The 27,157-nt window shown below is 31.6% G+C and overlaps 7 protein-coding genes and 1 non-coding gene across 13 annotated transcripts; 5 read left to right on the forward strand and 3 right to left on the reverse strand.

Annotated features, from left to right (window-relative positions):
• Window positions 1-1,480: 1,480 nt before the first annotated feature.
• IntS6 (integrator complex subunit 6) lies at window positions 1,481-8,325 on the reverse strand. 3 transcript variants are annotated; one of them, XM_070650329.1, is made up of 4 exons: window positions 8,150-8,325; window positions 7,891-7,966; window positions 3,039-5,728; window positions 1,481-2,969 (listed from the first exon to the last, which is right to left on the reverse strand). In XM_070650329.1, the coding sequence occupies exons 3-4, from the start codon at window positions 5,422-5,424 to the stop codon at window positions 2,023-2,025; spliced, it is 3,333 nt and encodes a 1,110-aa protein (XP_070506430.1). In that variant the 5' UTR covers window positions 5,425-5,728; window positions 7,891-7,966; window positions 8,150-8,325; the 3' UTR covers window positions 1,481-2,022. The 3 variants fall into 3 exon arrangements, with proteins under 3 accessions (XP_070506430.1, XP_070506429.1, XP_070506428.1); XM_070650328.1 differs by having other exon boundaries at window positions 7,877-7,966; XM_070650327.1 differs by lacking the exon at window positions 7,891-7,966.
• Window positions 8,326-8,975: 650 nt separating this feature from the next.
• Window positions 8,976-12,214, forward strand: Nbr (exonuclease mut-7 homolog). The gene is made up of 4 exons (XM_070650218.1): window positions 8,976-9,301; window positions 9,365-11,129; window positions 11,350-11,530; window positions 11,605-12,214. Exons 1-4 carry the CDS (start codon window positions 9,052-9,054, stop codon window positions 12,097-12,099), a joined length of 2,691 nt encoding a protein of 896 aa, XP_070506319.1. The 5' UTR covers window positions 8,976-9,051; the 3' UTR covers window positions 12,100-12,214.
• Window positions 12,193-14,885, forward strand: LOC139098101 (IWS1-like protein). The gene is made up of 8 exons (XM_070650219.1): window positions 12,193-12,303; window positions 12,411-12,567; window positions 12,632-12,685; window positions 12,755-13,377; window positions 13,476-14,038; window positions 14,099-14,261; window positions 14,320-14,645; window positions 14,712-14,885. The coding sequence occupies exons 1-8, from the start codon at window positions 12,288-12,290 to the stop codon at window positions 14,742-14,744; spliced, it is 1,935 nt and encodes a 644-aa protein (XP_070506320.1). The 5' UTR covers window positions 12,193-12,287; the 3' UTR covers window positions 14,745-14,885.
• LOC139098102 (uncharacterized) lies at window positions 14,733-18,204 on the reverse strand. Its single transcript, XM_070650220.1, has 3 exons — window positions 18,176-18,204; window positions 15,778-15,941; window positions 14,733-15,714 (listed from the first exon to the last, which is right to left on the reverse strand). Exons 2-3 carry the CDS (start codon window positions 15,892-15,894, stop codon window positions 14,869-14,871), a joined length of 963 nt encoding a protein of 320 aa, XP_070506321.1. The 5' UTR covers window positions 15,895-15,941; window positions 18,176-18,204; the 3' UTR covers window positions 14,733-14,868.
• On the forward strand, window positions 16,421-18,025 carry RpS4 (ribosomal protein S4). Its single transcript, XM_070650419.1, has 4 exons — window positions 16,421-16,577; window positions 16,643-16,901; window positions 17,122-17,219; window positions 17,470-18,025. Exons 1-4 carry the CDS (start codon window positions 16,575-16,577, stop codon window positions 17,896-17,898), a joined length of 789 nt encoding a protein of 262 aa, XP_070506520.1. The 5' UTR covers window positions 16,421-16,574; the 3' UTR covers window positions 17,899-18,025.
• On the forward strand, window positions 17,251-17,392 carry LOC139098542 (small nucleolar RNA SNORA16B/SNORA16A family). Its single transcript, XR_011545208.1, has one exon. It is a non-coding gene; the product is annotated as a small nucleolar RNA SNORA16B/SNORA16A family (small nucleolar RNA).
• A 140-nt stretch (window positions 18,205-18,344) lies between the features above and the next one.
• Window positions 18,345-23,063, forward strand: dre4 (SPT16 homolog, facilitates chromatin remodeling subunit dre4). Of its 4 annotated transcripts, XM_070650739.1 has the most exons (8): window positions 18,345-18,542; window positions 18,735-18,839; window positions 18,927-21,442; window positions 21,570-21,775; window positions 21,838-22,051; window positions 22,226-22,261; window positions 22,518-22,637; window positions 22,710-23,063. In XM_070650739.1, exons 1-8 carry the CDS (start codon window positions 18,474-18,476, stop codon window positions 22,714-22,716), a joined length of 3,273 nt encoding a protein of 1,090 aa, XP_070506840.1. In that variant the 5' UTR covers window positions 18,345-18,473; the 3' UTR covers window positions 22,717-23,063. The 4 variants fall into 4 exon arrangements, with proteins under 4 accessions (XP_070506840.1, XP_070506839.1, XP_070506842.1 ...); XM_070650738.1 differs by having other exon boundaries at window positions 22,518-23,063; XM_070650741.1 differs by lacking the exon at window positions 22,226-22,261.
• Window positions 22,053-26,785, reverse strand: LOC139098511 (uncharacterized). Its single transcript, XM_070650742.1, has 2 exons — window positions 22,414-26,785; window positions 22,053-22,341 (listed from the first exon to the last, which is right to left on the reverse strand). The coding sequence occupies exon 1, from the start codon at window positions 26,659-26,661 to the stop codon at window positions 25,069-25,071; it is 1,593 nt and encodes a 530-aa protein (XP_070506843.1). The 5' UTR covers window positions 26,662-26,785; the 3' UTR covers window positions 22,053-22,341; window positions 22,414-25,068.
• Between the last annotated feature and the right edge of the window lie 372 nt (window positions 26,786-27,157).

Below are 27,157 nucleotides of genomic sequence, written 5' to 3' on the forward strand. Positions count from 1 at the left end.
GAGCAAAATGTGAAGATTGTTATTGTTTCAATTATTTGGCACGATATCAGAATGAATTAAAAATAATTTAATGAATCGCCGCTATTTTTTCATTAAATTATGCTATTTATAAATCATAGACTCACTTGATGAGGAATTCTTTAATTATTAATTGCAAATTAAAAAGTACCAAAGACGTAGAAATAAATAAAATTGTTTTGTGCTGTTGAGAATGACATCACGAAGCTTTTATTGAATCAAGTGCTTTAACTTCTTGTTGTTGTCGTTTCTCCCGCTTTTGTTTCAAAATCCATAAATGGCTGTGATGTGTGCTGTACATACATAGCAAGATAATTAAAGATTGTTTGGAGTTATTATCTGTACTGAATGCATTTTTTGTTTTGTAGATGAAAGGCGTGCACTGTGCTATGCTGAGTTTACATATTTTATTATTATTGTATCAGTGATGAACTTTTCTTATTCTATTAGCGCTTATTGATTATTTTTGGACATTTAAATGTTTTTGTCATTGACTTATGACGTCCATCAGCATGCTGATGACCTCAGGATGTATATTCATTTAAATTTGCAATATTTACACCTGTCAACCTCGATTTTAATCAAAGGATTTATGCAAGATTTACTTAAATCCAGGGTTATGTATACAACATCCAATCGCGTCTATTCATAACAAATATCTCAGTAAGATAAACATATAGACAGCCTATATTGAAAGCAGATAAAAATTTTTGCTGCGAAAACAGCTTGTGAAGATGTAAACTTAAACTAATATTAGCGTGCCGCGAAACATAATTTGAATACTGCTGATTTTATGCTTGATGCTAATTGTGTTCACGTCGTGTTGTCCATTTGTTAGTAGAATGCTTATTATTTCGTCATAGAATATGCATGTGAAGTTGAGTATTAGAACTCTGCGATACAATGATTTTGTTGATGTCAAGACAGGTCAAGACTTTGGATTTAAGTGCTAAATAAGTTAATTATCTTAATTATTATACTGGAAAGTTTGTAGATTACTTAGTTTTGTACATCGAAATTAGAATAATTTTAACGGTCATTTTAATTTCAAAATTTATGCTTTAAGAATATAAATTTGAAAAAGTGGACAGACTCCCGTTTGTGCATTGAAAGCAACATGACCACATGCATCGTATTTCAGCATCCAGTCCATAATTCATTAAAATCATTTTCTCAGAAAAAATATGAAAAATATCTTCCAAGAATCAGAACATTACATAGTATTAGTTGACGATCGTGAAATTAGTCATCCACCTACGTTGATTTATGTCATATATATTTTTTGTAGAGTTTCATGACTTTTTATGAGGTCACGCGTAAACTCATTTTCCTATTGATGAACTTTTTTTCATTTATAGTCTATTTTAGGCATGATTTTTTCGTGATTATATTTCTGTCAAAATGAATCATTTGCGCAAATAATGAGTGGCTATTAATGGAACTAAGATGATTTTTCACTTTTTTTTTTTTCCTTTGCAAATATTTTTTTTTTTATTATTATTATTCGATCAAAAATTTAAAATCTATGTACAGTAATGATCAGTTAGATTAAATACTATTCCCTCGATTAAAGGGAAGCTACTTTTTTTCCTTAACTTCCTCTATATAAAAAAAAATTAAAAGGAAGGCTCAACTAATTTACATGACATGTGGATTATGAAAAGCGAAAATGCAGTTCATTTACATAAATAAAGAATAATAATAACTTTTTAGAAGAAAAAAAATTAGGTTCTCAGGTTGTGTAAAATGAAGATAAAAACATCTATTAGAAAATACTTTTTTTTTGTTTATCCTCTGATGACTTTATGCCTTAACTTTTTTTTTTTTTTCATTCTTGCTGATATAGTTGATATTGTTTAATAAACATTATAAATTTGAAATCAGATTCCACCAGATTTGTTTCATTCACGTATTATTATCACAGGATATGAGGGGGGTAAGATATCTCTCAATTTCTCTCATTTTTTCTTTTTTTATGTTTTAAAAATAAAAAAAAAAAGTTTACTACGTTTTCTTTTGCTTTTTACCCGTTTGTTCAGCAATTGTTCCATCACATCGCGACACCCACCATTCTTGTATGCAGTCCGCCATGTGCTTACGACGAAATCTTGACGCTTCCTCAATACACATTTTGATGAAATTAAATCGCATATCAAATGACCCTTTCACCTTTCCTAATTGTTCAAATAGTCCACTATAATCGCGTCCTAATTTACGAATTTCTGTAAATACAAGCGATCTCGTCTCCATATTATCATCCTTAATCTTATCCAAAAGCTCATCATCAACAGCATCATCGGTGCTGCTGCTTCCATTCAGTATTGGATGATTTGGCTTCTTATCTATTAATCCATTTGTATGGATGTGCTTTTTAGGTGTTTTTGGTGGCTCTGGTTTTTCAACGACTGTCACTTTTGGCTGTGCGGCTGGTTTTCTCTTTGATCGATGATGATTCTTATCATTATTTGGTCTTTCGTCTTTGTGATTAACTTGCGATGATCCCTCATCTAAAAATAGTCTTTTACTATCCTTATTATCATTATTATTATTATTGTTGTTTGTATGATTTGTAGGAATTGTTGAACTAGTTCCATTATGTATAGATGACTGAAGAATTTTCGATATATTTTGAGCATCGTTAAGATCGTTATTGTGTATTGTACGTGCTGGCTGAATTGGTGTAGTAACACTAACTGCTGCAATCGATGGAAATGGTGGTGCAGGTGTTGTCGGTGATGTTGGAACTGGCTGTGACGTTACAGCACTTCCAACAGCTGGATTTTGAAGTGAATTTGATGATAAATCACCATTATTAGGCATAATGTGTGGAACGACTGGCACGGAACCAATTTGTGGCTGATGAAAATGATGAGATGGATAGTTCTGTTGAAAATGTGGCGTTGGCGGTGTTTGTAAATCTAATTGTTGAAGATTAAGTCGTGACAATCCAGCTAAAATGAAAATTGAAGAAATTGTAAAATTATAAATCAAGTTAATAACATTATTGACTAGTTTATTACCTGGCGGCTGTCGTGGTGTATTTGGATATTGCTGATTTAAGTGTGGTAGTTGTAAATGCGGACTTGGTGTACTAACTATAGTATCTGGATTCGTGTCATTTAATATACTATCAAAATTATATTCAGGCATATGTCCATTCTTTCTAAATTCATCATCGCTTGAAACATCACTAAATTCTGACCGAGTATCATCGTCATCTATACTGTATGAAATTTCTGAGGCTGTATCTGAAGCATCGTCAATTTCTGATGGAGTTGGGGACGGTCCACAAGGCAATCCAGGTGGTAATGAATATCCAAAATCATAACGTGCTCTTTTGTAGACATAATCTTTTCGAATTGGACCAGCCTTTCTCTTCCGACTCATTCTAATGTCCTTCTTTGTTATGTTTTGAATTTTATTTGGTGCACCGTTATTTGGGTCTATTCCATCGTCTGCTTCGTCAACCATTACCATATTCTTATCACGTTTATATGGATTACCAAACATATGTTGCCTAACATTTGTCGGTTCCAATTCTCTTAATGGCGTCTCGCGACGTTTTAGATATTCCTGATAATTACCCATTTCTGCAATAGGTAAGCTGTTTCCGGCATCTTTTGATAATAGTATCAAGTTGGATGAAGACACTCTGAAATAGTTATCTCTCATTCTTGCAATTTCATCAATTAAATCACGTCGTGGAATATCAAATGGATTTCTATAATTCTTTGTTGACTGAACACTTGTTAGGGTTGGAACGACAATATTAAAGTTATCAAAAATGCTGATTTCACCATGAATCTTCTGAAATGTATCACGAAGCATTGGATGTTTTACCAATTCTGCTGTTCTTAATGGTTGACCACAATTTAATTTTACAGTTTCATGCTGATGATATGGCATTCGAGGTTGTTTTAGTTGCTTAAATACTCTCATACATAGATTTTCCTGCTCTTGTTTTGCCATGTTTTTCATCTGTTTTAATTGATTCGCAACAGTTGGAGAAAGATAGCTATCAAGTGATTCTGGTAGAATGTATTGTAGTAACTGATAGGGAATATTGATCATTGCGAGTGCTTTCCTTAAAAATGGACAATAATATTGTGGAATATTTTTCACATACGATGCAAATTTATTAATCCATTCACTCGTTGGATTTAAGTTAAGTTTATGCACAAGTTCCCATAAAAGAGGCAATAAGAATTGATAATTGTATGGTAAAACGTAAAAGTGTACGACCATTAAAGTACTATTAGCTTTTAAGTATCCAAAGGGTGCTTCATTTGTCATTTGTGGATGCATACGATAAGGCGCCATTGGATCGTGCATATTACCGCCATTTGAATTGACCACAACTATTGGATAGACTTTATTTGGATCTTTTTTCGACAATATCCAAAGTGTTAATGGACTTCCTTCCATTTCATATTTATCAATTGGAAAATTCCTTACAATTTGTGGCTCATCTTGTGATGTTAGAGAAATTTTAATCCTTGGATGTGCATCACGTGGTGGAAGTGATGTCATTTTTACATCAGGCCAATATGATTCGGGCAATGGCCAATACCCAAGTGGAAATGACTTGATATTTGGAATTTTTGGTACAAAAATCATCTTTTTCATGTTTTGAAAAATCATTTCAGGCATATCAGATTCTTTAAGATCTTTTTGCTGCTCTTTAAATACTGGATCGAAGTTAATGACAACGCCTGGTTGAGCTTTTTGGACTAAACTCTCGATACATTGATTTAATACATATTGACTACGAATCTTGTATGATCGACCTCCTGTCACTTCACACATTTTTTCTAATGGTGAATCGTCATGCGGTACTTTTCCTTCTGTTCGTTCATCTCCTCTATGTCCTGACATCCTTAATACTAACGAAAATAATCGTTGATCCCAACGAAAGGGCTCTTTTGTTAATTTTGCCCCAGGAATATTTACATTAAGTGGCAACGACAGTTGACTATCTATTCCATTTCTGTGTGAATATCTTCCGCCATCCGTAATTAATATAATTATCGATGGCTCTAAATAAAACGGACAACGTCCTTGACCATAAGTATCAATTCCAGATTGCATTCTATTCAAATTTAGCAGGTCAAAGGCTCCTTTTAATGCCTCACCGACCGTTGTTAATCCATTTGATTGTAAATTTTTTAATTCATTCATAAACGTTGCATGATTCTCCTTCCATCCTGCTTTTATATTATTTGGTGGATCTTCAAATGTGAGCAGCATATATCTATCACCCATACAATCTTGTGATCGTTGACGATATTTGAGAAACGTCTCAACCGCTCCTTTTGCTGTATCCAAATATGATTTATGAACACCATTTACATATGCTTCTTGGCACATCGATGCTGATGTATCAATAAGAAATAATATTATCGTCATGCTTGTTCGCTATTCTCTATTATTTGTTTTTGTTTAATTACTTCTTGCTCATTCGAAATTATTTTGTTTTATGTTAAATTGAATTAATCAACACACAACGTAAAAGTATGACAAATCAAATGCAGATCATTTTCACTTGATATCCTTGTCTGTCTCTTTAAGTTGATGTTGTTAAACAGTTGATTACATTCAGACTTTTTTTTTGTTTTTTTTTTTTATGCTCTTTTTCCTTCTTCTTATCTGCCTTTTTGCTTTATTCTTGTTCTCGCTCTCTTCGCCTTTATTTATATTTTATTTCATATACCTAAAACGAAAGAAGAGAAAAAAAAAATAATATCAATATCAAATTAATTCACATGTTCTAATCTTCAGGGGAATTAAATAAAAATTAGTCCCTAATAGATTGTATACAAAGCTTTGAGAATGGGAGTTATCACAAGCTGATAATTATAGCGCAATTTATATATTCTATCTCTTTATTTTTAAATGGCATGTGATTGTAATTTTGATGATCTCTTGAGAGCTTTTAAATACTAGTTCAATAAGTAACGAAAGCTTAATAACGCACTTAAAAATACGTAAACTTAGTAACGTACGTAAAATTACGTAAGCTTTAAGTAGAAACGTACGTAAAAATACGTATGGATCAAAAAACGTACGTAAAATGACATAAACTCAAGAGATAAACATACGCATCAATCATGTCCATATAATTAATTTTGCAGGAACGAGTGCATTTGAAACCTTGACGAGTAAAATGCATACAAAAACAATTCACAACTTAAAACTATGTATTACAAATTAAAATGTATTAACATGATGGAAAAAAAAATCAAAAAAACTCGGTTAGAGAACAGTAATCTCATTGGAAATACCATGAACTTTAAAATAACATCACTATTACTAAACAGCACAGACAATTTACATAATTTAAATGTACGCAGACTTAGTTCTTGGAGGCATTTTTTTGTTTCACGTAAAAAATCAGTCATCCAAAGTAAATAAATAAGGGCTTTAATGAAATATTTTTCTGTGGAAGTATGCTAAGAGAGAATGTACTCCAAATTATCTAAAGTTTGATAACACACAAAAAAAAAATAAATAATAAAGAATAAAAAATTAACGTATGCATGAATTATTGACGCGCGTTTGACTCAAATCATTAATGCTATTATGGTTCAATAGAACTTTTAAGCATAAAAATGTAAATTTTACATTATTAATGATGACTGCGAGAATAAATATATTTTTAAATAGAATAGCTTTACTGTGTGTTTCTCTCTTTCTCTGATAACGTGGCGAATTTAAAGTTGTCTCAATATTATTTTTTTTTCACACACAAGAAACAACTAGTAAGCTTTTGCTTTCCTCTCTTAGTCTTAAGCAATTCTTATATTATTTTTTTTTTACATATATCTTACGGCAATCTCCATTGTGCATTTATTTATTTTACAAAAAATTTTATATTGTTCATAAAGAAAAAAAAAAAATTTGTATTTGACTTTACACATTTTCTCAATCAGCCTTCTACGTACGTTCTATTTGTTGTTGTTCCTTCTTCTTTTTCGCTTTTCTTTTCAAAGTATGTTAATTGAAGTGTTAATGATATGATGCTTTTTTTTTATTTAAATTTGTGATAAAAAGTTATTAAAAATAATCTTAATTTTATAAAGGACGAAGAGGAACAACTGAAGGTAGGTAGGCATACAGTCACAAATTGTTAAATTCGTAACAGTGGCTAACAGTAAATAATTAATTAATTGGTATGATTGTTTACTTTTGGTATTTATACGTGCATAAGAACTAGCATGTCAGAATTAGTGGGGGTCGATAGGGGTTCATGATTTTTAGATAGCAAATTTTTGAATTTAAAATTTCCGTTAAAAATAATATTGAATTTAATTATTCTAATTGATACCCTGGAGTGGATTATAAAAAGGTATCGCACATCCCAAAAAGAAAATAATAGCTAACTATATATATATATTTTCCATAATTTTTTGTGTGTTTACATTTTTTCTTCCACTTTTCCACATAAACCTCATTCATTAATATCCCAGTTAGAAGACGATTGTTTTATTATTTAAGTATAAAACAGGCAAGGAACAAAAAAAAAAATGTTCGCCACATCGTGTTGCGATTTATTTTCGCTTGTCCCAGTATGTAAAGAAAGATATTAAGCGCAAGAGTATGAAAAAAAACAACATAGACATAAGACACACAAAAATTATGAGAGAAAGTACTATATACACACATATAATATAAAATTTATGGAATTAAGTGTAATACATAAAAATCTAGCATAAGAATATTTGCATTAATTATGCGACATTTATGTTGAATGCAATCTATTATCTGTGGTCGCAATGGAGAGCTAGTCAAATGATTTAATAGTTTTATTTTACACACTTAGAAAATAAAAAAAAAAAAATAATGTTGAAATAAACTTAACGAATTTTCTCTCACTATGTCTCTCTTTGTGAATAAAAAATTTATGTCCAAGGCGGAGTGACTCGTTCCATATATCCAACACATAGACACACTATTATCCATTAAAATCACATATTAAGGACTTTAAAATGTCTTTATAATCAATAAATTAATTTTAAATAAATTTAAACAGCCATCAAGATGAACAAAAATGTCTATAAATCATCGACATCACAAGCTAGTGTCACTGCCGAACTTATTCTCTCGCTCTTTTTTCTATATCACAATTTTTTACCTCTAATAAAATGAATTATAAATCTGCTCCTTAATTCCTTGCACAAATTTAATCCTCAATAATCAATAAAAACTGTTGATGCTCTCATAATCTTTAATTAAAATGAGGAAATATGAATTTTTACAATTAAAATTATTAAAGCGGCTCTATTAATATTTTAGGTCCGTCTTACTCGAGAGATTGTGTTGAACTGAGCGACTGAGTGACTATTAGCCGATTATTTCGGAAAACTGTACTCATGTCATAGATTGTCTTAATGTCCGAGTTTTGTCCATGTGTCTGTCTGATTGCCAATTCGTTTTTTCTTGTCATTTGATCTTTACATCCAAATTTTATTAAAAATTGTCACTTCCTCTATTGTTATTCTATTTTAATATTTAATTAAATTCAAATTATAGAAATGCGCTTTTGAAACTGCACAATCATAAAATTTTCCACTCGATTTTCCTCTTATCCAAACTATTAAATTTTCTTTAAATTTTCCCTGCTTAATTACAGTTTAGAGTTATTAACAAGTTTCTCAATTGAATGCTTAAAATAAGCAATAAAAATAGAATTTTTGTTAAATTTCATTTATGCATAACAATGAGAAATTTTTTTATGGAATTTTGTAAGAATCAGCTAACCATGATCTTTTAAATTTTTAATTTTAATTGTCTAATCGATAAATTTAGCCTACTTTCATTAGCATTGGATGATAGTAAATTAAGTAATTTATACGTGAATAGATATTAGAAGAAATGTTTTCTAAGAAATAGTAAAGAAAATTGAAAACACGTGGAAAACTGTTGTAACGGTCAATAAAAATTTAAAAGTTTGAGAGAAGAAAAAAAATTGAATAAATCTTAAGAACGCGAAAATTATGAAAATCTTTAATTAAGGCGATAATTGTGATATAAAGGATGGCTCATTTAAGTTCGGGATATCCAGCAGAGTATTTTAATAGTGACGACGATGAGTATTATGTGAATGAGAGTCCAGAAAAGCTGAAAGTAGATCTTCGGAAAAATTCGGACGAACAAAGTGTTGCAAAAATTAAATTAATTAAGCCTCTGGGCATTGAGGCTGGATTAGAGAAACGGGATTTCGATATATCACTAGATAACAATTCACAGCAGTGGTTCGATCAAATCTATCAATACTGGAAACAATGTAAGTTGTCTAAATTCGATAATTTTGTTTTTCAATGTCACTTAATAAAGTTAATTATAATAGATAAGAAATCACCTGTGGTGTCATCAGTTATACAGAAATTTTATCAGAATGTCTCCGATCCATTTTTATACGCCCTTAAATTCTTTGCCAATGCAAGCGATCACTCAAATCCAAAAAGCAACTCTTTTGCCTTTACAATTTTGGATGAATTGGCGAAATTTAAGAAAATGTGCAACCTTGACACAGCATTGTTGCTTGATGACAACAAAAAAATGGTAGCGTTCAATTTTCTTAAAAAGTGTGGACAAATTACAGCATTTAGACTTGTTGTGGATATTTTTGAACTTATTAAATCCAAGCATATGTTTATTGCTGAAATCCGTGATTTGGTAGCTACTAGACATTTTAAAGAAGCAGGTCAAATTGCATTTGACTTGGAATTGTACAATGAATTTTCAATCGACGAATTTCTAATTCCGTTAATTTTACAAGACAAATTAGGCATTTTTGAGGACTATTTGGATAAGGCAGTTAATTTGCGAGTTCCAATGATTCAACTATTGGATTCATTTTTGCAGCGTGATTCGTCCGTTCGTCAAGTCTGCGATTATTACATCAGAAAGTATGAGTTACAGGACGTAAAATATGAAAAGTTAAATAAAAAGACAGTAGCAAAGCTACTTAACAGACTGTTGAGAAAATACCAATTACCTGATTCAATATCGCCAAACATGAAGAAGCAGAAGGAATTTGGCTCATTGTTTTTTATTTTACGTAAGAATTTCATCGAAAAAAGTCTCAATAAGGCATCATTCGAGGAAATGGTCAAAGACACAATCGGTAACGAAAATAAAGAATTACAACAAGAACTAGTCTGTAGCTGTGTTAATTATGGATCCTTAGAGGATGCCATTAAATGGACAAAGTACTATAATGTTGATTTAAGTGAAGTACCGAAAGTTATTCGTGATAATATTAATAATGATAAGTTTACAAATTTTGAATCTACAATTAAAGAAAATGATAATTATTCAGTATCATTGGATGGAGAATGTGTTCATGCACTGCCGTTAAATAATTGCTGTGTTATATTAGTTAATGAAATTGAGTTATATCGTGAAATGATAAACGATCTGCAAACATCAAAAATTATATCTTTTGATACGGAATGGAAGCCAACAATACTTTCATGCAGTGACGTATCACTCATTCAACTTGCCAAACGTGATAGAATCTACTTGGTCGATGTTATAACATTAATGCAACATAATATGTCAAGTAGAGATTGGAGCTTATTAGGACGATGTATTTTTAATAATGAGGAAATATTAAAGTTAGGATTTGCTCACTCTACAGACATTTCTATGCTGGTTAAATTTCAAGCATTTGGTATTCAACATAATCAGTCTTCACATTCATATTTAGACCTTCAAGGTTTATGGCAAAAGGTCATAAATTTTCCCGATTTCCGTTTTCCATTCCATGAAGATGTGTCATCGCAGAGCTTGTCAAATCTTGTGAAATTATGTCTCGGAAAGAAATTGGATAAAAGTAATCAGTTTAGTAATTGGCAACAAAGACCATTAAGAGCTGAACAAATCACATATGCAGCACTCGATGCATTTTGTCTGTTTGAAATTTACGATATCATTGGAAATGCCATTATGAAATTGGGTATAAATTATGATGAATTGATTAATAATATCTTGATGGAGAATAAGCGCGATATTGCTTCATTGACAAAAAAGGAATCAAGACAAAGAACTCAAAGTAGTCAACAGCAACAACATCCATTACCAGATATTATTTATAGACAACCGAAAAGGTAATTTTTATTTATTTGTGTCATTCCCTTGTGCTTCTATTTTGCACAAAAAGTTTTGTGACAGCGATCTGTGCTTGACAAAAAAAACTAATTATCTTAGATAGCAATCAATTTATCAAAAATGTGTCGAAATTCTGACAAAAATTGTACAAAAGTCAAAGGCATAAATAGCATAAATCACGTTATCGTGCGATTAATAATGTAATATATTTATTTTCAGTATTCGTGAAATTTCCTTTGTAACTGATTACATGATTGGCGGTGTAGGAAAGATTTTACGTCAAGTTGGAATCGATACAAGAATCCTTAAAGGAGATTACGTCGATCATGACGAATGCATCAAGTATTCACAAAATGAGAATCGGATAATTTTGACAGCTAGTAAACCGTTATGCAGCCGAGTAAGTTGTTGACTATTTTATTATTTTATAAATCTCTTCTCATGACAATTAAATGACAATGTTTACTTCAACAGTATCAAAAGTTTACGAAGCCTGGATTTTCGTATGTGTTGAACAACTTGAATGACATTGCAGCACTGGAGGAAATAATAAAGACATTTAAAATCAACATTAAACGTGAATACATATTCAGTCGTTGTATGGTTTGCAATTGCGATGAATTTTTAATTGCCTCGAAATTTGACTTGATAAGATTAAAGTACAACAGGCAGTCAATACCAAATGATTTGCTGCCATTTTTAGCGGACATTGAGGAGTCATCAAAAATTGGATTTCCTGAACATAAAGCATTCTTCTCGTGGAGACGATATAACATGGAACAAGCTACAAAGTATGGTACAAAAATTAATGCAGATTCTGTTGCCGACGGAACTTTGCGAGTTTTTCAGACATTCTATATTTGTGAATCATGCTCAAAAATTTATTATGATGGTGGACATTATCAAAACACTTGCGGTGGTAAATTTGATCATCTATTGAATCTTTATCCTGATGCCAACAAAGCATAATTGGACATAATATTATTATTATTAATAAATTTATTTAATTTTTCGAAAAATGTAAAAAAAAATTAACGGTCAAAATAAATTCAAATAAAAATTCACAAACTTGGCAACATCGCAATTTCTTCGGCAATATTCAATTTTGAGATTTTTAACAATTTTAGATTAATTAGAGTATTTTAATAGCTACAAATATGGATTCTGAAGCTGGTAAGTTGATATCTATTTGTGCAACATGAAGAAAATTTGTGAAAATGTGAAATAATAAGGAAATTTCATAATCTTTCTTTCATCACTTTTACTTTTGTAACAAAAAGAAATAAATGCTTCCGAAATGACTCCTCAATCCCCTCCGAAATCACCAAGATCAAGAAGTCATTCAAATGAATCGATCAAGTCTAAAGAAGGCAGCGAAAAATCACACCATTCGAGATCCAGTAGAAATAGTAATGAATCCAGAAAATCACGTTCAAGGTAAGCTTTATTATTGTTTTGACTATATTTATGCAATGCAAGCTATAATTTATACCATCCATAGAAGTCGTTCAGCTAATTCTGCTACCTCAAATCATTCGAGACATTCTCGTTCAAGGTAAAAATGCATTTATTGATTTTTCTTGTACAAAATTTTTCACTGGATCTTTTCAAATCAATTATTTAGATCAAAAAGCGATGCCTCAAGAAAAAGTGAAGAACGGAAGTCAAAAAGTCGCTCGAATAGTCCTTCAAAAGAATCAAATAATGAAGTAAGACGTTCAAGATCTCGAAGTGTGAAATCAAGAAGTAAATCAGGTTCAAAGTCACGTAGTGTTTCCCGAAGTCGTCGATCCAAAAGTGTATCGAGAAGCCGTAGCCGCTCAAAAAGTTCATCACGTAGTCGTAGCCGATCAAATAGTCGTTCTAGATCTAGAAGTGGAAGTGCACGAAAATCGCGTTCTAGAAGTGGAAGTGGACGAAAATCACGTTCTAGAAGTGGAAGTCGAAAATCGCGTAGTCGTAGTGGAAGTGGATCTCGCAGCAGCCGATCGCGTAGTGGGTCACGTAGTAGTCGTTCAAAAAGTAGGAGTCGATCCAAAAGTGGAAGTAGATCGCGCAGTCGAAGTGGGTCAAAAGTACGTAACCGTTCAAAAAGTGGAAGCAGATCGCGTAGTCGCAGTGTTTCAAGAAAACGTTCAAAAAGCCGTAGCAGATCCAAAAGTCGTAGTGTTTCAAAAGGACGCGATCGTAGTCGTTCAAGAAGTCGCAGTGGATCGAGCCGTAGCAGTCGTAGTCGTAGTCGTAGCAGTAAGTTATATTAGTTAAATTAGCATAGAAAACAAGATTTTAAAACAAGTTTCATAAATGATCTAAATCAATGCTAATAAAATAATTTATTTTAATAGATTCGCCATCACCACGTAAGAAGCGAGCTATTTTGAGTGATTCTGAAGACGAAAATAATGAGCCGAAAGCGAAGTTGCCTAGAAATAAAATTACTGATTCTGACCATGAAGGAGAAGAAGAAAAAAGTGGCCAAGAAAAGAAGGTACTTCCAGATAGCAGCGATGATGAAGGAGTTGTGGACAATAGAGAAGACGAACAGAAAAAGGAATTTCAATCTGATTTTGATGAAATTTTGGCGAAATGTCGTGAAGGAAAGACTCGTCGAAGAAAGAGAGGCGATATTAGTTTAATTAATGATAATGATGATTTAATTGATCAGTTACTGCAAAATATGCGACATGCCGCTGAAGAAGACAGAGAATTAAATTTAGAAAATAGACCTGCAACAAAGAAAATTTCAATGCTCAAGTCTGTCATGTCACAACTCATCAAACGTGACCTTCAATTGGCATTTTTAGAACATAATGTCCTCAACGTCCTTACTGATTGGCTTGCTCCCTTACCAAATAGAAGTTTGCCTTGCCTTCAAATTCGTGAAAATATTTTAAGACTCTTAGCTGATGTAAGTAACTTGTTATTGTCCTGGTATTAAGCAATTCATTATCAACAAATTACGTTTCAGTTCCCAACAATTGATAAATCATATTTAAAACAATCTGGTATCGGAAAAGCCGTCATGTATTTGTATAAGCATCCAAGAGAAACGAAGGAAAACCGTGAAAGAGCTGGAAGGTTAATTTCCGAATGGGCTCGGCCAATTTTCAATTTAAGCTGTGATTTTAAGGGTAATTTATTAAAATTTGATTGACAGTTCAAGGACTTATTTTAATTAATAATTTACAGCACTAACACGTGAAGAACGTGAACAGCGTGATTTGGAGCAAATGCCTAGAAAGCGACGAAAGAGTCCCGAAATTGAGGAAGGAAATAAACGTAAAGATTTATCGTTTAATCAGGATCAGGAAAAGACATTAAGACCCGGTGATAAGGGTTATGTAGCCAGAGCTAGAGTTCCAATGCCATCAACAAAAGACTATGTGGTCCGTCCGCAAAGTAATAATGATGTTGACATGTCAAGAATTACGAAAAAGAAGCCTAATCGATATGAGAAGCATATGAAGAAATTCCTTGACGCAAAACGTATGAAGAACATGAAGGCATTGAATACTGTAAGATTCATTTTTATTTAATTCATGATTTATTTTTATATTGACTGATTTTCAATATTTCATTAGATATCCATTGAAGGACGAAAGATGGCTCTTTAAGGAAATCAGGAATATATTTTTAAAAACATTACAATATTCACTTTTAAATACTTATGATCATGTATGCTAGTAGAAAAATCAATTTTTTTGGAAGAACATAACATATTATGAATAATAATAAAAACTATTCTGAAGCATAAATCCTTTCTGATGTTATAAAAAATAATTTCGTTTTAAAATGCTTTTGTAGTTCAGAGAATGGAACTGATGATACGGCTATGTATGGAAATGAGGAGTTGTCTTTTATCATGCTTCGAATTTCCATCAATAAATCTTCTTCTTTACTGTATGGAATGAATCCTTTGTAATGTAGCACACTTCCTCTTCGCACTTTTATTAAGTTTGAGTCTTTTCGTGCTGTATTTTCTTCAGTTTCACAGCCTAACATAATCATACTTGTATGTTCTAGTAAATCACTCCATTCCTCGTAAGTGTCATCATTAAGAGGATTTGATGGAATTTGTGGGATCTTTATGCTGTATAAGAAGTTATTGAGGTACTTATTTTCACATTCCTTAACTTTATATTCCATGTCTGTGAGAAATTTGGCTAATGATGATGGACAAACGTCATTGTCCTTAGGTTTCCATGAAAAATTTATGCTTAGCTTATCGACTTCCTCTGACATCAGCTCGTTCTTGACCTTCATTATGAGATCATGTGTCAAGTCAATATCGAATGTCACAAACAGCTGGTCATTTTCATTCTTTCTAAGAAATTTCGTTAAATGTACAGCAGAAAGTGAATAATATAATTCTCTGTCAAGCCTTAATGTTAATTTTTTATCTGATAGAATAAATTGGCAGTTTTCAAAGTTATCATTTGTTGATGCACAGCATAAATCACCCTTTAGGACATAGCCGTCGATGAAATTCTTTGTTAAAATGTCCGCAACCTTGAATTCTTCTATGCTATAATAAGCATCATTCATTGACTCAATTGGCATAGTCTCCGGAATGAAGATTGATATCTGTGGATCATAATTTGCAGCATAAAAAACAAGGTTATGTTGAACAATCATAAAAATACTTACAATTTTTGATATCTGGAGATTCCTGCATGTTCTTTGGATAGTCTTTTCGTCATTCTTTAATGAACAAAGCTGGGTTTTTCTTAATTTACTCTCTAACTTGATATTTGGAAAATTCATATCTTTTGTTTATGTTACTTCCAGAGTTGAAATGTATCACTAAATAGCTGGATGTTAAAAATTCATTGATACAACTCTTGTTATGTTTTTAAATTATTTTATTAATAGTAAAAAATAATATTAAGTTAAAATAGTAACATAATATGACACAAAATCTATAGAAATTTCGAATTGTATGAATTCAGTTTAACGTATTTTCGAAATTCAAATATTTGATGTGTACGATTCGAACATTTTCAAAGTCGAATTCGGATTCGAGATTCTCTTTCTTTTTTTTCGTCATCCCGAAGTAAGTGCATTTTGCTCAACAAAATTAATAATTTTCCATTAATTAAAGCTGTTATTTAAGTTAAAGTTAATTATAATGTGAAGTTAAATAAAGGATTTACAGGAGTAAATCAAAGAATCGTCCTTAAATACGAAAATTAAATGTTAAATTGATGAAAATATATTCAAGCATTAACACAACAAAAATGTGTTGTGAATTTCCTTAATTAAACAGCTAAGGCAGCCAAAGATACAAGTCACATAAAAAGCACATTGCTTAATGTAATTAAATCATTTATACCGATCAATTATGGAAAATTATTGATTTAAAAAATTAAAATTTTGCTAACATGATTTTGAGGTTAGTCTAATCATCAAATTGTTTTCTCTTTACAGGAACATAAATTCGGAAAATGGTAAGTTACTAATAATATTCTATAGCTAAATACAACAATCTAAATAACATTTTAATCATTTATAGGCCCGCGGTCCGAAGAAACATTTGAAGCGCTTAGCAGCACCAAAAGCATGGATGTTGGACAAATTAGGAGGAGCCTTCGCTCCACGTCCATCAACTGGTCCACACAAATTGCGTGAATCACTTCCATTGGTTATTTTCTTGCGTAATCGCTTGAAGTACGCTTTGACAAACACCGAAACTAAGAAGATTGTCATGCAACGCCACATTAAAGTTGATGGCAAAGTCAGAACTGACATCAATTATCCAGCAGGATTCATGGGTATGTAACAGCTATTTATCTTTTATACCGAAGAGACTAGTGCTTTAAAACTGAATCCCTAACTTTGAAGCATTTCATATAAAACTTCGAATATTATTCGTTTTAATTTGCCCTAACTCATAACTAGATACAGTAGATGAGTTAGCTTCCATATTAATAACTACAGTACCTTTATTATCTCTAATTTCTAGTACTAATGAACTATTTTCTCATATTTTAGATGTCGTCACCATCGAAAAGACCGGTGAATTCTTCCGTTTGATCTATGATGTTAAGGGACGTTTCACCATTCACCGTATTACTGCTGATGAAGCTAAAGTAAGTTACAGTAAAATATCTATTTACAATCATTTGGCTTTATCGAAGCTTGGTCATCGATGATTCTGAAGATGAAATCGAGTCAAAATAGAGCCTACAGCAAATGTCACCAATACGGTCACTGTTTGTCTTCAAAATATTCAATTCAGTAACACTTATCGGTGAAGACATTTACTTCCAAAATTTAATCATCTTTACTTCTAATGTCTTTAAAATGACAAAAATATTAATGAATATGTTTTAATTACAGTACAAGTTGTGCAAGGTGAAGAAAGTTATGATTGGACCCAAGAAGATCCCATACTTAGTTACACATGACGGACGTACAATCCGTTACCCAGACCCAACAATCAAGGTTAATGATACAGTTCAATTGGATATTGCTAGTTCAAAAATCACAGATCACATCCGTTTTGAATCAGGAAACTTGGTTATGATCACAGGAGGTAGAAATTTGGGTCGTGTCGGAACTGTCGTCAACAGAGAAAAACATCCAGGATCATTCGAAATTATCCACGTGAAAGATGCCAATGGTCATACATTTGCCACTCGTTTAACAAACGTCTTTACTATTGGAAAGGGCGCTAAAGCATTCATCTCATTACCAAAGGGTAAGGGTATTAAGCTTAGTGTTGCTGAAGAACGTGACAAGAGATTGGCCCAAAAGAGTGCACATTAAAACATAAATTATGTTAAATAAATAAGCAAGAAAAGAGCAAATTTTGCAAAAGAAATCTGCAAGAAAATGTGAAATATTCCCTCTTGATTGAAAATAAAAATTGAGAAAATTTGATAAAAACCACAAATATATAGCCTACTGCCTTATTTACTTTATTCTATGATTTTCAGGGTGATTTTTTGTGCCAAAGCATGATTTTTAAATTTTCAGGATTTAATTAATCTATTTTAACTGTGAACTTTAATCCTAAGATTAACTGGTTTTACTCAGTACCTACCTGATACGGCTCAATATTAGCACATTAACAACGAAAACCATATGCTCAGCATAAAATAAATAATACAAAATGTGTTTTTCAACATAATTTAAACAAAAAATATTCGTCGCAGTTAACGGTTTTTGAAATTTTGAATTTTCGAAAATTAGGGTAGTTTAGTTGAGCGTCTTCGAAAAAAATTTTGCAAAAAGTTAAAACCTTAAAAAAATATAATTAAACACAGTTCAATAAAATATTTATAGACACAGGAAGTTAATAAAATCATTACTGGATAAGAGTTCGTTAAAGATAGAGCAAAATGTCTAACGTGGTTCTCGATAAAGAGAGCTTTGTTCGACGAGTGAAAAGATTGTATCAAAATTGGAAGGTAAATTTCGCAATATTTCGATTTTCACAGTTAATTGGCATGATTCCATGCCGAAAAACGTCTATTTCTATCATAAAATACGTAAACTAAGTGTTCACAGTAGCTAGATTGCAGTATTTACATGAACATTTGATTAAATTTAAAATAATTAAATTTCCATTGTTTTGATTTTGCCGCTCAAATAAAATTTAGAAACCAGAATATAACCATGATGATTCCCTTCAAAAGTCCGACTGTATCATGTCAGCCGTTGGTTCTGACGAGGAAGTTCTATACAGCAAATCAACAGCACTTCAGGTAAGTTAATTAAGATTAAAATTCCATCATCCTTTACATCACTCCAGTTTAACCTCAATTAATGTCCTTTTTCCTGTATCTTTTTAGAATTGGCTTTTGGGATATGAATTGACTGACACAATTACTATATTCACCGAAGATTCCATCAATTTTTTAGCCAGCAAAAAGAAGATTGAATTCCTTAAACAAATCGAGAGCATTAAAGATGAAACTGACCTTCCGCAAATTAAGCTACTAGTTAAGGATAAAACGGACAAAGATAAAGCAAATTTTGAAAAACTGTTGGAAGCTATGAAAGCATCGAAAAAAGGCAAGACCATTGGTGTTTTCGTTAAAGACGTTTTTCCTGGTGAATTTTGTGAATCTTGGCGAGCATTTATTAAAGGAAAGGACTTTGAACAGATTGACGTTAGTAGCGCTCTTGGCTGGATTATGTGCGTTAAAGAAGAATCTGAAATATTGACTGTTAAGAAGGCATGTTTAGTGACTGTTGATGTCTTTAACAAATATCTCAAAGATCATATTATGGAAATTATTGATGCTGACAAGAAGGTAAAGCACTCAAAATTAGCTGAAGGCGTTGAACAAGCATTGACTGATAAGAAATATGTCTCAGGTGTTGACATGTCTCAATTAGATATGTGTTATCCACCAATTATTCAATCTGGTGGAAGTTACAGCTTGAAATTTAGTGCAGTAAGCGACAAGAATCATCTTCATTTTGGAGCTATCGTTTGCTCATTGGGTGTACGCTACAAGTCTTATTGCTCGAATATTGTACGTACATTATTGGTAAATCCAAGTGAAAAATTACAGGATCAATACAACTTTTTGGTAAATTTAGAAGAAGAAATGCTTAAAGTTTTAGTACCCGGCAAGAAATTATCAGATGTTTATGAAGTTGGCATGCAATATGCCAAAAAAGAGAACCCATCACTCGTCGATAAGCTCACGAAAACTTTCGGATTTGCAATGGGATTAGAGTTTCGTGATAATTCACTTCAAATTGGACCTAAATGCACAGCCTTAATCAAGAAAGGTATGATTTTTAACGTGAATGTTGGACTTTCAAGTTTAGAGAATAAGAATTCATCGGATAAGGAAGGAAAAATACTTGCTCTGTTTATTGGCGATACAGTATTGGTAAATGATGTCGAAAATCCTGCAAGTATTTTAACACAATCAAAGAAGAAGATCAAAAATATCGGAATTTTCTTAAAAGAGGATGATAGCGAAGAAGATGAAGAGATGGAACCTTCAAAGAACTCAAAAGGTCCAAAATCAACCGAAATTTTAGAATCAAGAAAGCGCACAACAGTTTTGGAAAATAAATTGCGTTCAGAAAACAGCTCAGAAGAGAAACGTAAGCAGCATCAAAAGGAACTTTCAATTGCACTTAATGAAAAAGCAAAGGAACGTTTAGCTAGACAATCTGGCGGTAAGGAAGCAGAAAAAGTCCGTAAATCGACCGTGTCATATAAAAGTGTTAATCAAATGCCTCGCGAGCCTGAAGTAAAAGATCTGAAATTATATGTTGATAAAAAATATGAGACGGTTATAATGCCAATTTTTGGACTTCCAGTCCCATTTCATATTTCAACTATAAAGAACATCTCACAGTCCGTTGAAGGTGACTATACATATTTGCGTATCAATTTTTTCCATCCTGGAGCAACAATGAGTAAAACAGAAGGCGGCACGTATTCTAATCCCGATGCTACATTCCTAAAAGAGATTACGTACCGTAGCATCAATACAAAAGAGCCCGGTGAAATTTCAGCACCGTCATCAAATTTAAATACAGCATTTCGTTTGATAAAGGAAGTTCAAAAGCGTTTCAAAACGCGTGAGGCGGAAGAGCGAGAAAAAGAAGATCTTGTGAAACAAGATACTTTAGTGCTCTCGCAAAATAAAGGTAATCCAAAACTAAAGGATCTTTACATTCGTCCCAATATTGTTACGAAACGTATGACTGGCTCACTTGAAGCGCACGTAAATGGCTTCCGTTATACATCAGTTCGTGGCGATAAAGTTGACATTCTTTACAATAACATTAAGAGTGCATTTTTCCAACCATGTGACGGCGAAATGATTATCTTATTACATTTTCATCTTAAGCATGCAATTATGTTTGGAAAGAAGAAGCATGTTGATGTTCAATTTTATACTGAAGTTGGTGAAATTACAACAGATCTTGGTAAGCACCAGCACATGCACGATCGTGACGATTTAGCAGCAGAACAATCCGAGCGAGAGCTTCGTGATAAATTAAAGACAGCATTTAAGAGTTTCTGTGAAAAAGTCGAGACAATGACTAAACAGCAAGTTGAATTTGATGTTCCATTCCGTGAATTGGGTTTCCCTGGTGCACCTTATCGTAGTACGGTACTTCTTCAACCCACATCTGGAAGTCTTGTTAATTTAACAGAATGGCCACCACTCGTAATTCCACTTGAAGACGTTGAATTAGTTCATTTTGAAAGAGTTCAGTTCCATTTGAGAAATTTCGATATGGTATTTGTCTTTAAAGATTATCAGAAGAAAATTGCTATGATTAATGCAATTCCCATGAACATGTTGGATCACGTAAAGGAATGGTTGAAGTAAGTACATAACTTTTTATTTTCTCGTTGATAGCGCGCAGAAACAAATTTGAATGTTCTGAATTTCTCGTTGATAATGCGCAAACTTGACTTTTGGAAGAAAAATAACAATTAATTTAATTTACAGCTCATGTGACATCCATTACTCGGAAGGTATTCAATCACTTAATTGGACAAAGATTATGAAAACAATTACGGATGATCCAGTTGGATTTATTGAAACTGGTGGATGGACATTCTTGGAGCCAGACTCTGAAGGAGAGGATGCCGCAAATGATGAAACAGAAGATGAAGAAGATGATGCATATGAGCCAACTGATTCAGACGCTGAAGGTAAATAAAAAGAAAAACATTCTGTAAGAATTCTTTTACTAATAAATAATTCAATAAAACAGAGGACGAAGACTCGGATTCCGAATATTCTGAGGTATCCGAAGACGTAGAGGAGGATGAGTCATCCGATGACCTTGGCAGTGACGAAGAATCTGGAAAAGACTGGTCTGATTTGGAAAGAGAGGCGGCAGAAGAAGACCGCGAAAAAGATAGATACAGAGAAGACGAAAAGCCACAAAAATCATCAAAGCATAAAAGCAGCCACAAGAGTAGCAAGTAATGTATCACTTTAATCGTTATTTATTAGTTCCCATTATACAATTTCCTTCTATTCGGACACTGTCATTATCTAAACCTATCATTTGTTCCTTCACATATACATATATATCTCTATCCACTTATATTGATTATAAATTGTTTAAATCGTATCATATCGTTTAATAATTATAGACATGTGAATGACAAGAAAAAGTCCAGTAAATCGAGGTTTGTTACAAGAGTTTCGTGTAATGAATAAGCTGTTGTCTATGAAGAATTAATTTTAAGGCCAAGTGTTGCATGATACACTGTTAAAAAAAATATGAATAATTAAATTTACATGAAAGATCTCTTGAAAACTTTAATAGACAACTGCTTACAAACAGCACTAATTGCTTTCGCTTTGATTTATAGTTTAGACTAATTACCATAAAACTTTAGCAAAAAGCTTTATTTATCTAACGCTATATTTCACATTTCACAGTCATCACAGCCCGAAAAAGGGTAGCAGCAGTAGTCACCATAAGAGCAGTCATCACGATAGTAAGAAGCGACCGAGAGAAGATAGCCGAGATAATCATCACCACAAAAGCAAGAAGTCTAAGTATGATTTAATTGCTTTTTAAATTTTCCGCTCATTTTCATATTAATGTTTATAAATTCTTATGCTCCACAGGAAGTAAAAAATGGTCACATTTATGTCATCGTCGTTTTGTCATCAGCTTTTTATTTTTGCCCCCTATACAACTTACAATTAAATATCATAGAATAATAGAATCAACGTTACACGAGATATAAACAAAAGAAAAAGGAAAAATTTCACAATTCATCAAGGTGTGTCAAAAACAGAAAAATTCTTCGTTATATTTTTATGAGCAGATTCGGAGAGAAGAAAAAATTCCAAAAAATATGAAAAAAAGTTTTTTAAAAAATTGTTCAAAAAAATTAAAAAATTGGATGTAAACATACAAAATGTCCTGAATGTTGTTCGGTGAAGATATTGTCAAGTAATTGATGTTCAAGCAAGATAGCTTTTAATCGGGTTTTTATTCAAGATTATTTTTCAAGAAATTTTAAAAATTCTATTCACGAAGGAACTACAAGTTCAAGGTTAACGTCATAAGAAGATATCAAGTACAACTTATTATGTCATTGAAAATTATTGCACAAGCTCTCTCGTGTTTTTGCAATTTTCAAGAAAAATCTTCAAAAGTCACACTTTACGGTATGTACGCTTCATTAATTCCTAAGTAGCTTTCCTTTTCTAGTTCTGCAAACTTAAGAATGTACTTGAATTGTTGTTATATGTGAGCTCATTAATATTTTTTTACCAAAAATATATTTACTCTATGTTATTGAATAACCCACAAAAATCTTGCTGATATTCTGTTACTGAAATGAACAATCCAGTAACCGAATATAATTTTTAATTGTTATTATTAGGGTAAAGAATATAATTTTTGTGGTAATTTCAATCTTCAAGATTTTAAATGTTCATAACTTTTCACGTGTTAATTCTTTTAGGACAATTTCTTCGGCAAAATATTCAGGAAACAAGGAAATTTACTATAAGCTAATCAAAATTTATCCTAAAATAACAGTTTTCGTGAAAAACTGATTTTATTAGTGAATATAATTTTTGTGGTATGAAATATAATTTTTGTGGTAAAAAAATATAATTTTTGTGGTAATAATAAATTGAGAATTTCTAGCTTAATTCTTCAAGAAGATTGGCTAAATTTATTATCAGGCTTATATTCAACCAATTTAAGTTCAATTTAAGTCTGCAAAGCATGTGGAAAATGATAAATTAATTAAAAAAAAGTTGAAAAAAATTTAACGAATTTTTAAATTTTAAATGAGATAGGGGAGCATCAACCTTAGGGAAAAATCAACCAAAAAATTTCTTAGAAAAAATACCACAAAAATTAGATTTTTTTACCACAAAAATTATATTCAATGTTTACATATTTTAAATGTGTTTTTTTAGTTAAACTAATTAACTTTAACTGTTTAATACTAATTATTGTGAAAATATATGGTTTGTTTTATCATATTAGTCCACTTCCTAAATGAATCAGTCATAATTCCTTAAGAAAATATTTAATTGAAAATTGTAGTAAAAACTTGAATTTTTAGGGTAAATTTTTGGATCGATAAAACTTAGTTATAGTAAGGTAAAAGCTCCATAAAACTAAACATATATCATTTCAATAGCATTCTTTCATAATTTATTTACCTTTCTGGAAGTGAAAAGCAGTGTAAAATAGAATTTCCAAAAAATTGTCAATACCACAAAAATTATATTACCACAAAAATTATATTCTTTACCCTAAGTTTCCTTTTTTCTCTTAATTTTTTTCTGAGTTTTCTTTTTATTTAAAAAATTTATTAAAACTTTTCAACAATGAAAAAAACAACAACTTTGATTAATAAAAACCATAAATAATAATAAATATTTGATCTAAGGAAAAAAAACAGGTTTTCAGTACGTCGGTAGCATTTTTGGATTACTTTTTTGGCACATTATTTTAATTATAGTGAATTGTAGGTTAAATAGTTTGTTAATGTTGATCTTCAAAGTTCTTAACTCTTCATATGTCTCTTAGAATCTTAGAATGAAATCCCATTAAATTAATATAGCACAGCTTTCATGTTCCTTTCGTTCGTTTAAATATTATAAACCAAAAATACATGTTATTATATTTTGAATTTTAACGGCTTTCAAAAATTTGAATTTCCAATTTTTTTATGTTTTGAAAAACCTAAATTTCAACGACTTTGACATACAATTTTATAAAATTTCAGACTCATAAGAAAGAGCGTAGTCAGAAAGGGTATTTTGGGGTCTACCTCCCTTCCCTCATCCCTCATTATATAGGATTACATGGACATCTCACAATAAAAACAATTGGGAAAAATCCTCGAGAAATTTCTGGCTACGCTTATTGTCAGAAAAGATGCTTAAAATAGAAACAGACCCAAAAATTTCATTTCTAATTCCCATTCCTAATGTGACATAGTTTAAGTCTATTTTATGTAGCAAATTTTCTGTATGACGTAAGGTCAATGTCAAGATTATGTCTTCGTACGTAATCCTTTAATTCGTCAATTTGTAGTGGATATACACAATACCAACTTTCAAGCTCATTGAGTCGCTGTAAATTAGAACAATTATTTACAAGCATGAATGCTGATTTGATTGTCAGTGCATAAGATTGCATAATTCGCAATTCCTCGAGATAGAAAAGCTCATTCTTGAGAAAAACTTTTTCGAAAAGCTCATCAGTTGTTGGTATGTGAGATCCCAAATGTATAAATTTGATTTTATGTGAATATGATAAAATATATTCCAAGTGCTCCAATGCACATGTACCAATTAGTGTCAAACTTTTTAAACTCAAAAATGGCGGTAACTTGCAATAACGATAGTGTAAAGACGTGCTTAGTAATAAATTACAATTGCATATAAAAAGTGTCTGAAGTTCGGGACAGAATTGTGATATATAAATCAATGCATTCATATCAATTTGATCAACGTGCTCGAGTACTAATGTTGTAATATTACAACCTTTAACTTCAAGTAAATCTCTTATACGATCCGAATAGAACTCACACGAACGTAGTTTCAATTTTTCCAATTTGTTAATACCAATTAATGTCATTAAATCGAGTCGTATTTCATCATGAAATAGAGATATTGAGTTTAAGTTTGGAAACTTTTCGCAAAGTATTTGAACTTGATTTGTTGTCGCATGATTCGATGAGAAATGTTCAAGCTTAAAGTTACCATATGTTGGATGATATTCGTCGATAAATTCCAAACATTTTCCAAGTTCGTCATAACGTCCAACATCCAATAGTTCTGGTAAATGTAATAATAAATTGATATATCCTTCCATTGTCACACCCGTACGATATAATTGAATAATTCTTAAATTTTTTAATTCCATTATAATGTCAACACTCTGATTTGTCACAAATTTTGAGTTTGTGATATCGAGACTTAACAGCTTTGGGCAATTTTTGACTAAAACTTTAAGAATCTTGTCGGTGCAATCATAATTGAGACATAATTGTGTTAAATTCTTCATTGGCTTTAAGCTACTTGCTAATGTCGATTCCATTTCAAATGTCTTCCATCCACTGGTCACCGATCCAAGTCTTAAATGTTCAATTCCCTCTAATTTATTCAATTGTGCGTAAAATGATGTCCGAATCATTTTTGGTAATTCATCAAAATCAATAGATCTCAATTTAATGGATATTAATGATTCACTTAAACGTACGGCAATTTTAATCTGCGTGTGGAACTTTGCCATGTTTATTTTAAATTCTATTGCGTTTTTACACTTTTCAATTAGTTCCGTGATTCTCTTCATGAGTTCATCTGATAAGACACGATATAGATAATATGGCACATATCTCTCGAATAAGTCATGCGATATTTTAACAACTAAATCTAAATTTTCATGCGTAAATTTATTTGTTGTTGGAACATCTTCTTCGTCATCTGTGAACGGCATTTTGCACTCGGATATCAATTTTTCACCGATATTGCACAACCATTCGGCTGACTTTTCAATTGATAATAATTCGAGAGTTTTTGGTTGCTTTAATTTTCCCATTTTCTTGTCACTGGGAACGTCAATCAAATGATCTTATTAAGTTTTATTGGATATAAAAAAGACACTTCCTTACAATTGAGCAACAAGCTTCAAAATAATGAACTGCGATTATTTTCCGCTTTGAAAATTTCACAATATTTTTCTTCTGCCTGTACATAAGATCTATTTATAGTGGCAATGAGAAAAAAATGAGAAAATTAAGCCGATTATTTTCTTTTTTTTTACTAGAAATCTCTTTTTTGTTCCCTTCGTTTGATTCTCTTATTGCCTAAAATGTGTGTACCTGCATTCATGAAAAACAAACAACAACAGAGAGAAAAAAAAAGCGCAAATTGAAAATGTTGTGCATTTATCTGGTAAAGACAAAGTTTTTAGTCATTTGAGACAGTATATACCTAACAACATACAATGCACTCAATCATAAAAAACACAGCAAACTTTTGTCTTTTATTCCACACACCCAAGGCGATGAGACTCTTGTGGATTTGTGTAATTA

Source organism: Chironomus tepperi, unplaced genomic scaffold (assembly GCF_022539635.2).
Source record: "Chironomus tepperi strain 1889 unplaced genomic scaffold, CSIRO-AGI_Ctep_v1 contig_445, whole genome shotgun sequence".
NCBI classification, from domain to species: domain Eukaryota; kingdom Metazoa; phylum Arthropoda; class Insecta; order Diptera; family Chironomidae; genus Chironomus; species Chironomus tepperi.

Bases quoted from the DNA above. Each gene is read 5' to 3' on its own strand.
- IntS6 (XM_070650327.1), bottom strand. From the start codon at position 5,424: ATGACGATAATATTATTTCTTATTGATACATCAGCATCGATGTGCCAA. The intron at 2,970-3,038 runs GTAATAAACTAG...TTTTCATTTTAG, and splicing joins TACACCACGACAGCCGCCAG to CTGGATTGTCACGACTTAAT.
- Nbr (XM_070650218.1), top strand. From the start codon at position 9,052: ATGGCTCATTTAAGTTCGGGATATCCAGCAGAGTATTTTAATAGTGAC. The intron at 9,302-9,364 runs GTAAGTTGTCTA...TAATTATAATAG, and splicing joins CTATCAATACTGGAAACAAT to ATAAGAAATCACCTGTGGTG. The intron at 11,130-11,349 runs GTAATTTTTATT...ATTTATTTTCAG, and splicing joins ATTTATAGACAACCGAAAAG to TATTCGTGAAATTTCCTTTG.
- LOC139098101 (XM_070650219.1), top strand. The intron at 12,686-12,754 runs GTAAAAATGCAT...TCAATTATTTAG, and splicing joins TCGAGACATTCTCGTTCAAG to ATCAAAAAGCGATGCCTCAA. The intron at 14,039-14,098 runs GTAAGTAACTTG...ATTACGTTTCAG, and splicing joins TTTTAAGACTCTTAGCTGAT to TTCCCAACAATTGATAAATC.
- LOC139098102 (XM_070650220.1), bottom strand. From the start codon at position 15,894: ATGAATTTTCCAAATATCAAGTTAGAGAGTAAATTAAGAAAAACCCAG. The intron at 15,715-15,777 runs GTAAGTATTTTT...TATGATCCACAG, and splicing joins ATCTCCAGATATCAAAAATT to ATATCAATCTTCATTCCGGA.
- RpS4 (XM_070650419.1), top strand. The intron at 16,902-17,121 runs GTATGTAACAGC...CTCATATTTTAG, and splicing joins TTATCCAGCAGGATTCATGG to ATGTCGTCACCATCGAAAAG. The intron at 17,220-17,469 runs GTAAGTTACAGT...TTTTAATTACAG, and splicing joins TTACTGCTGATGAAGCTAAA to TACAAGTTGTGCAAGGTGAA.
- dre4 (XM_070650738.1), top strand. From the start codon at position 18,474: ATGTCTAACGTGGTTCTCGATAAAGAGAGCTTTGTTCGACGAGTGAAA. The intron at 18,543-18,734 runs GTAAATTTCGCA...AATAAAATTTAG, and splicing joins GATTGTATCAAAATTGGAAG to AAACCAGAATATAACCATGA. The intron at 22,052-22,225 runs GTAATGTATCAC...TAATAATTATAG, and splicing joins AGCAGCCACAAGAGTAGCAA to ACATGTGAATGACAAGAAAA.
- LOC139098511 (XM_070650742.1), bottom strand. From the start codon at position 26,661: ATGGGAAAATTAAAGCAACCAAAAACTCTCGAATTATTATCAATTGAA.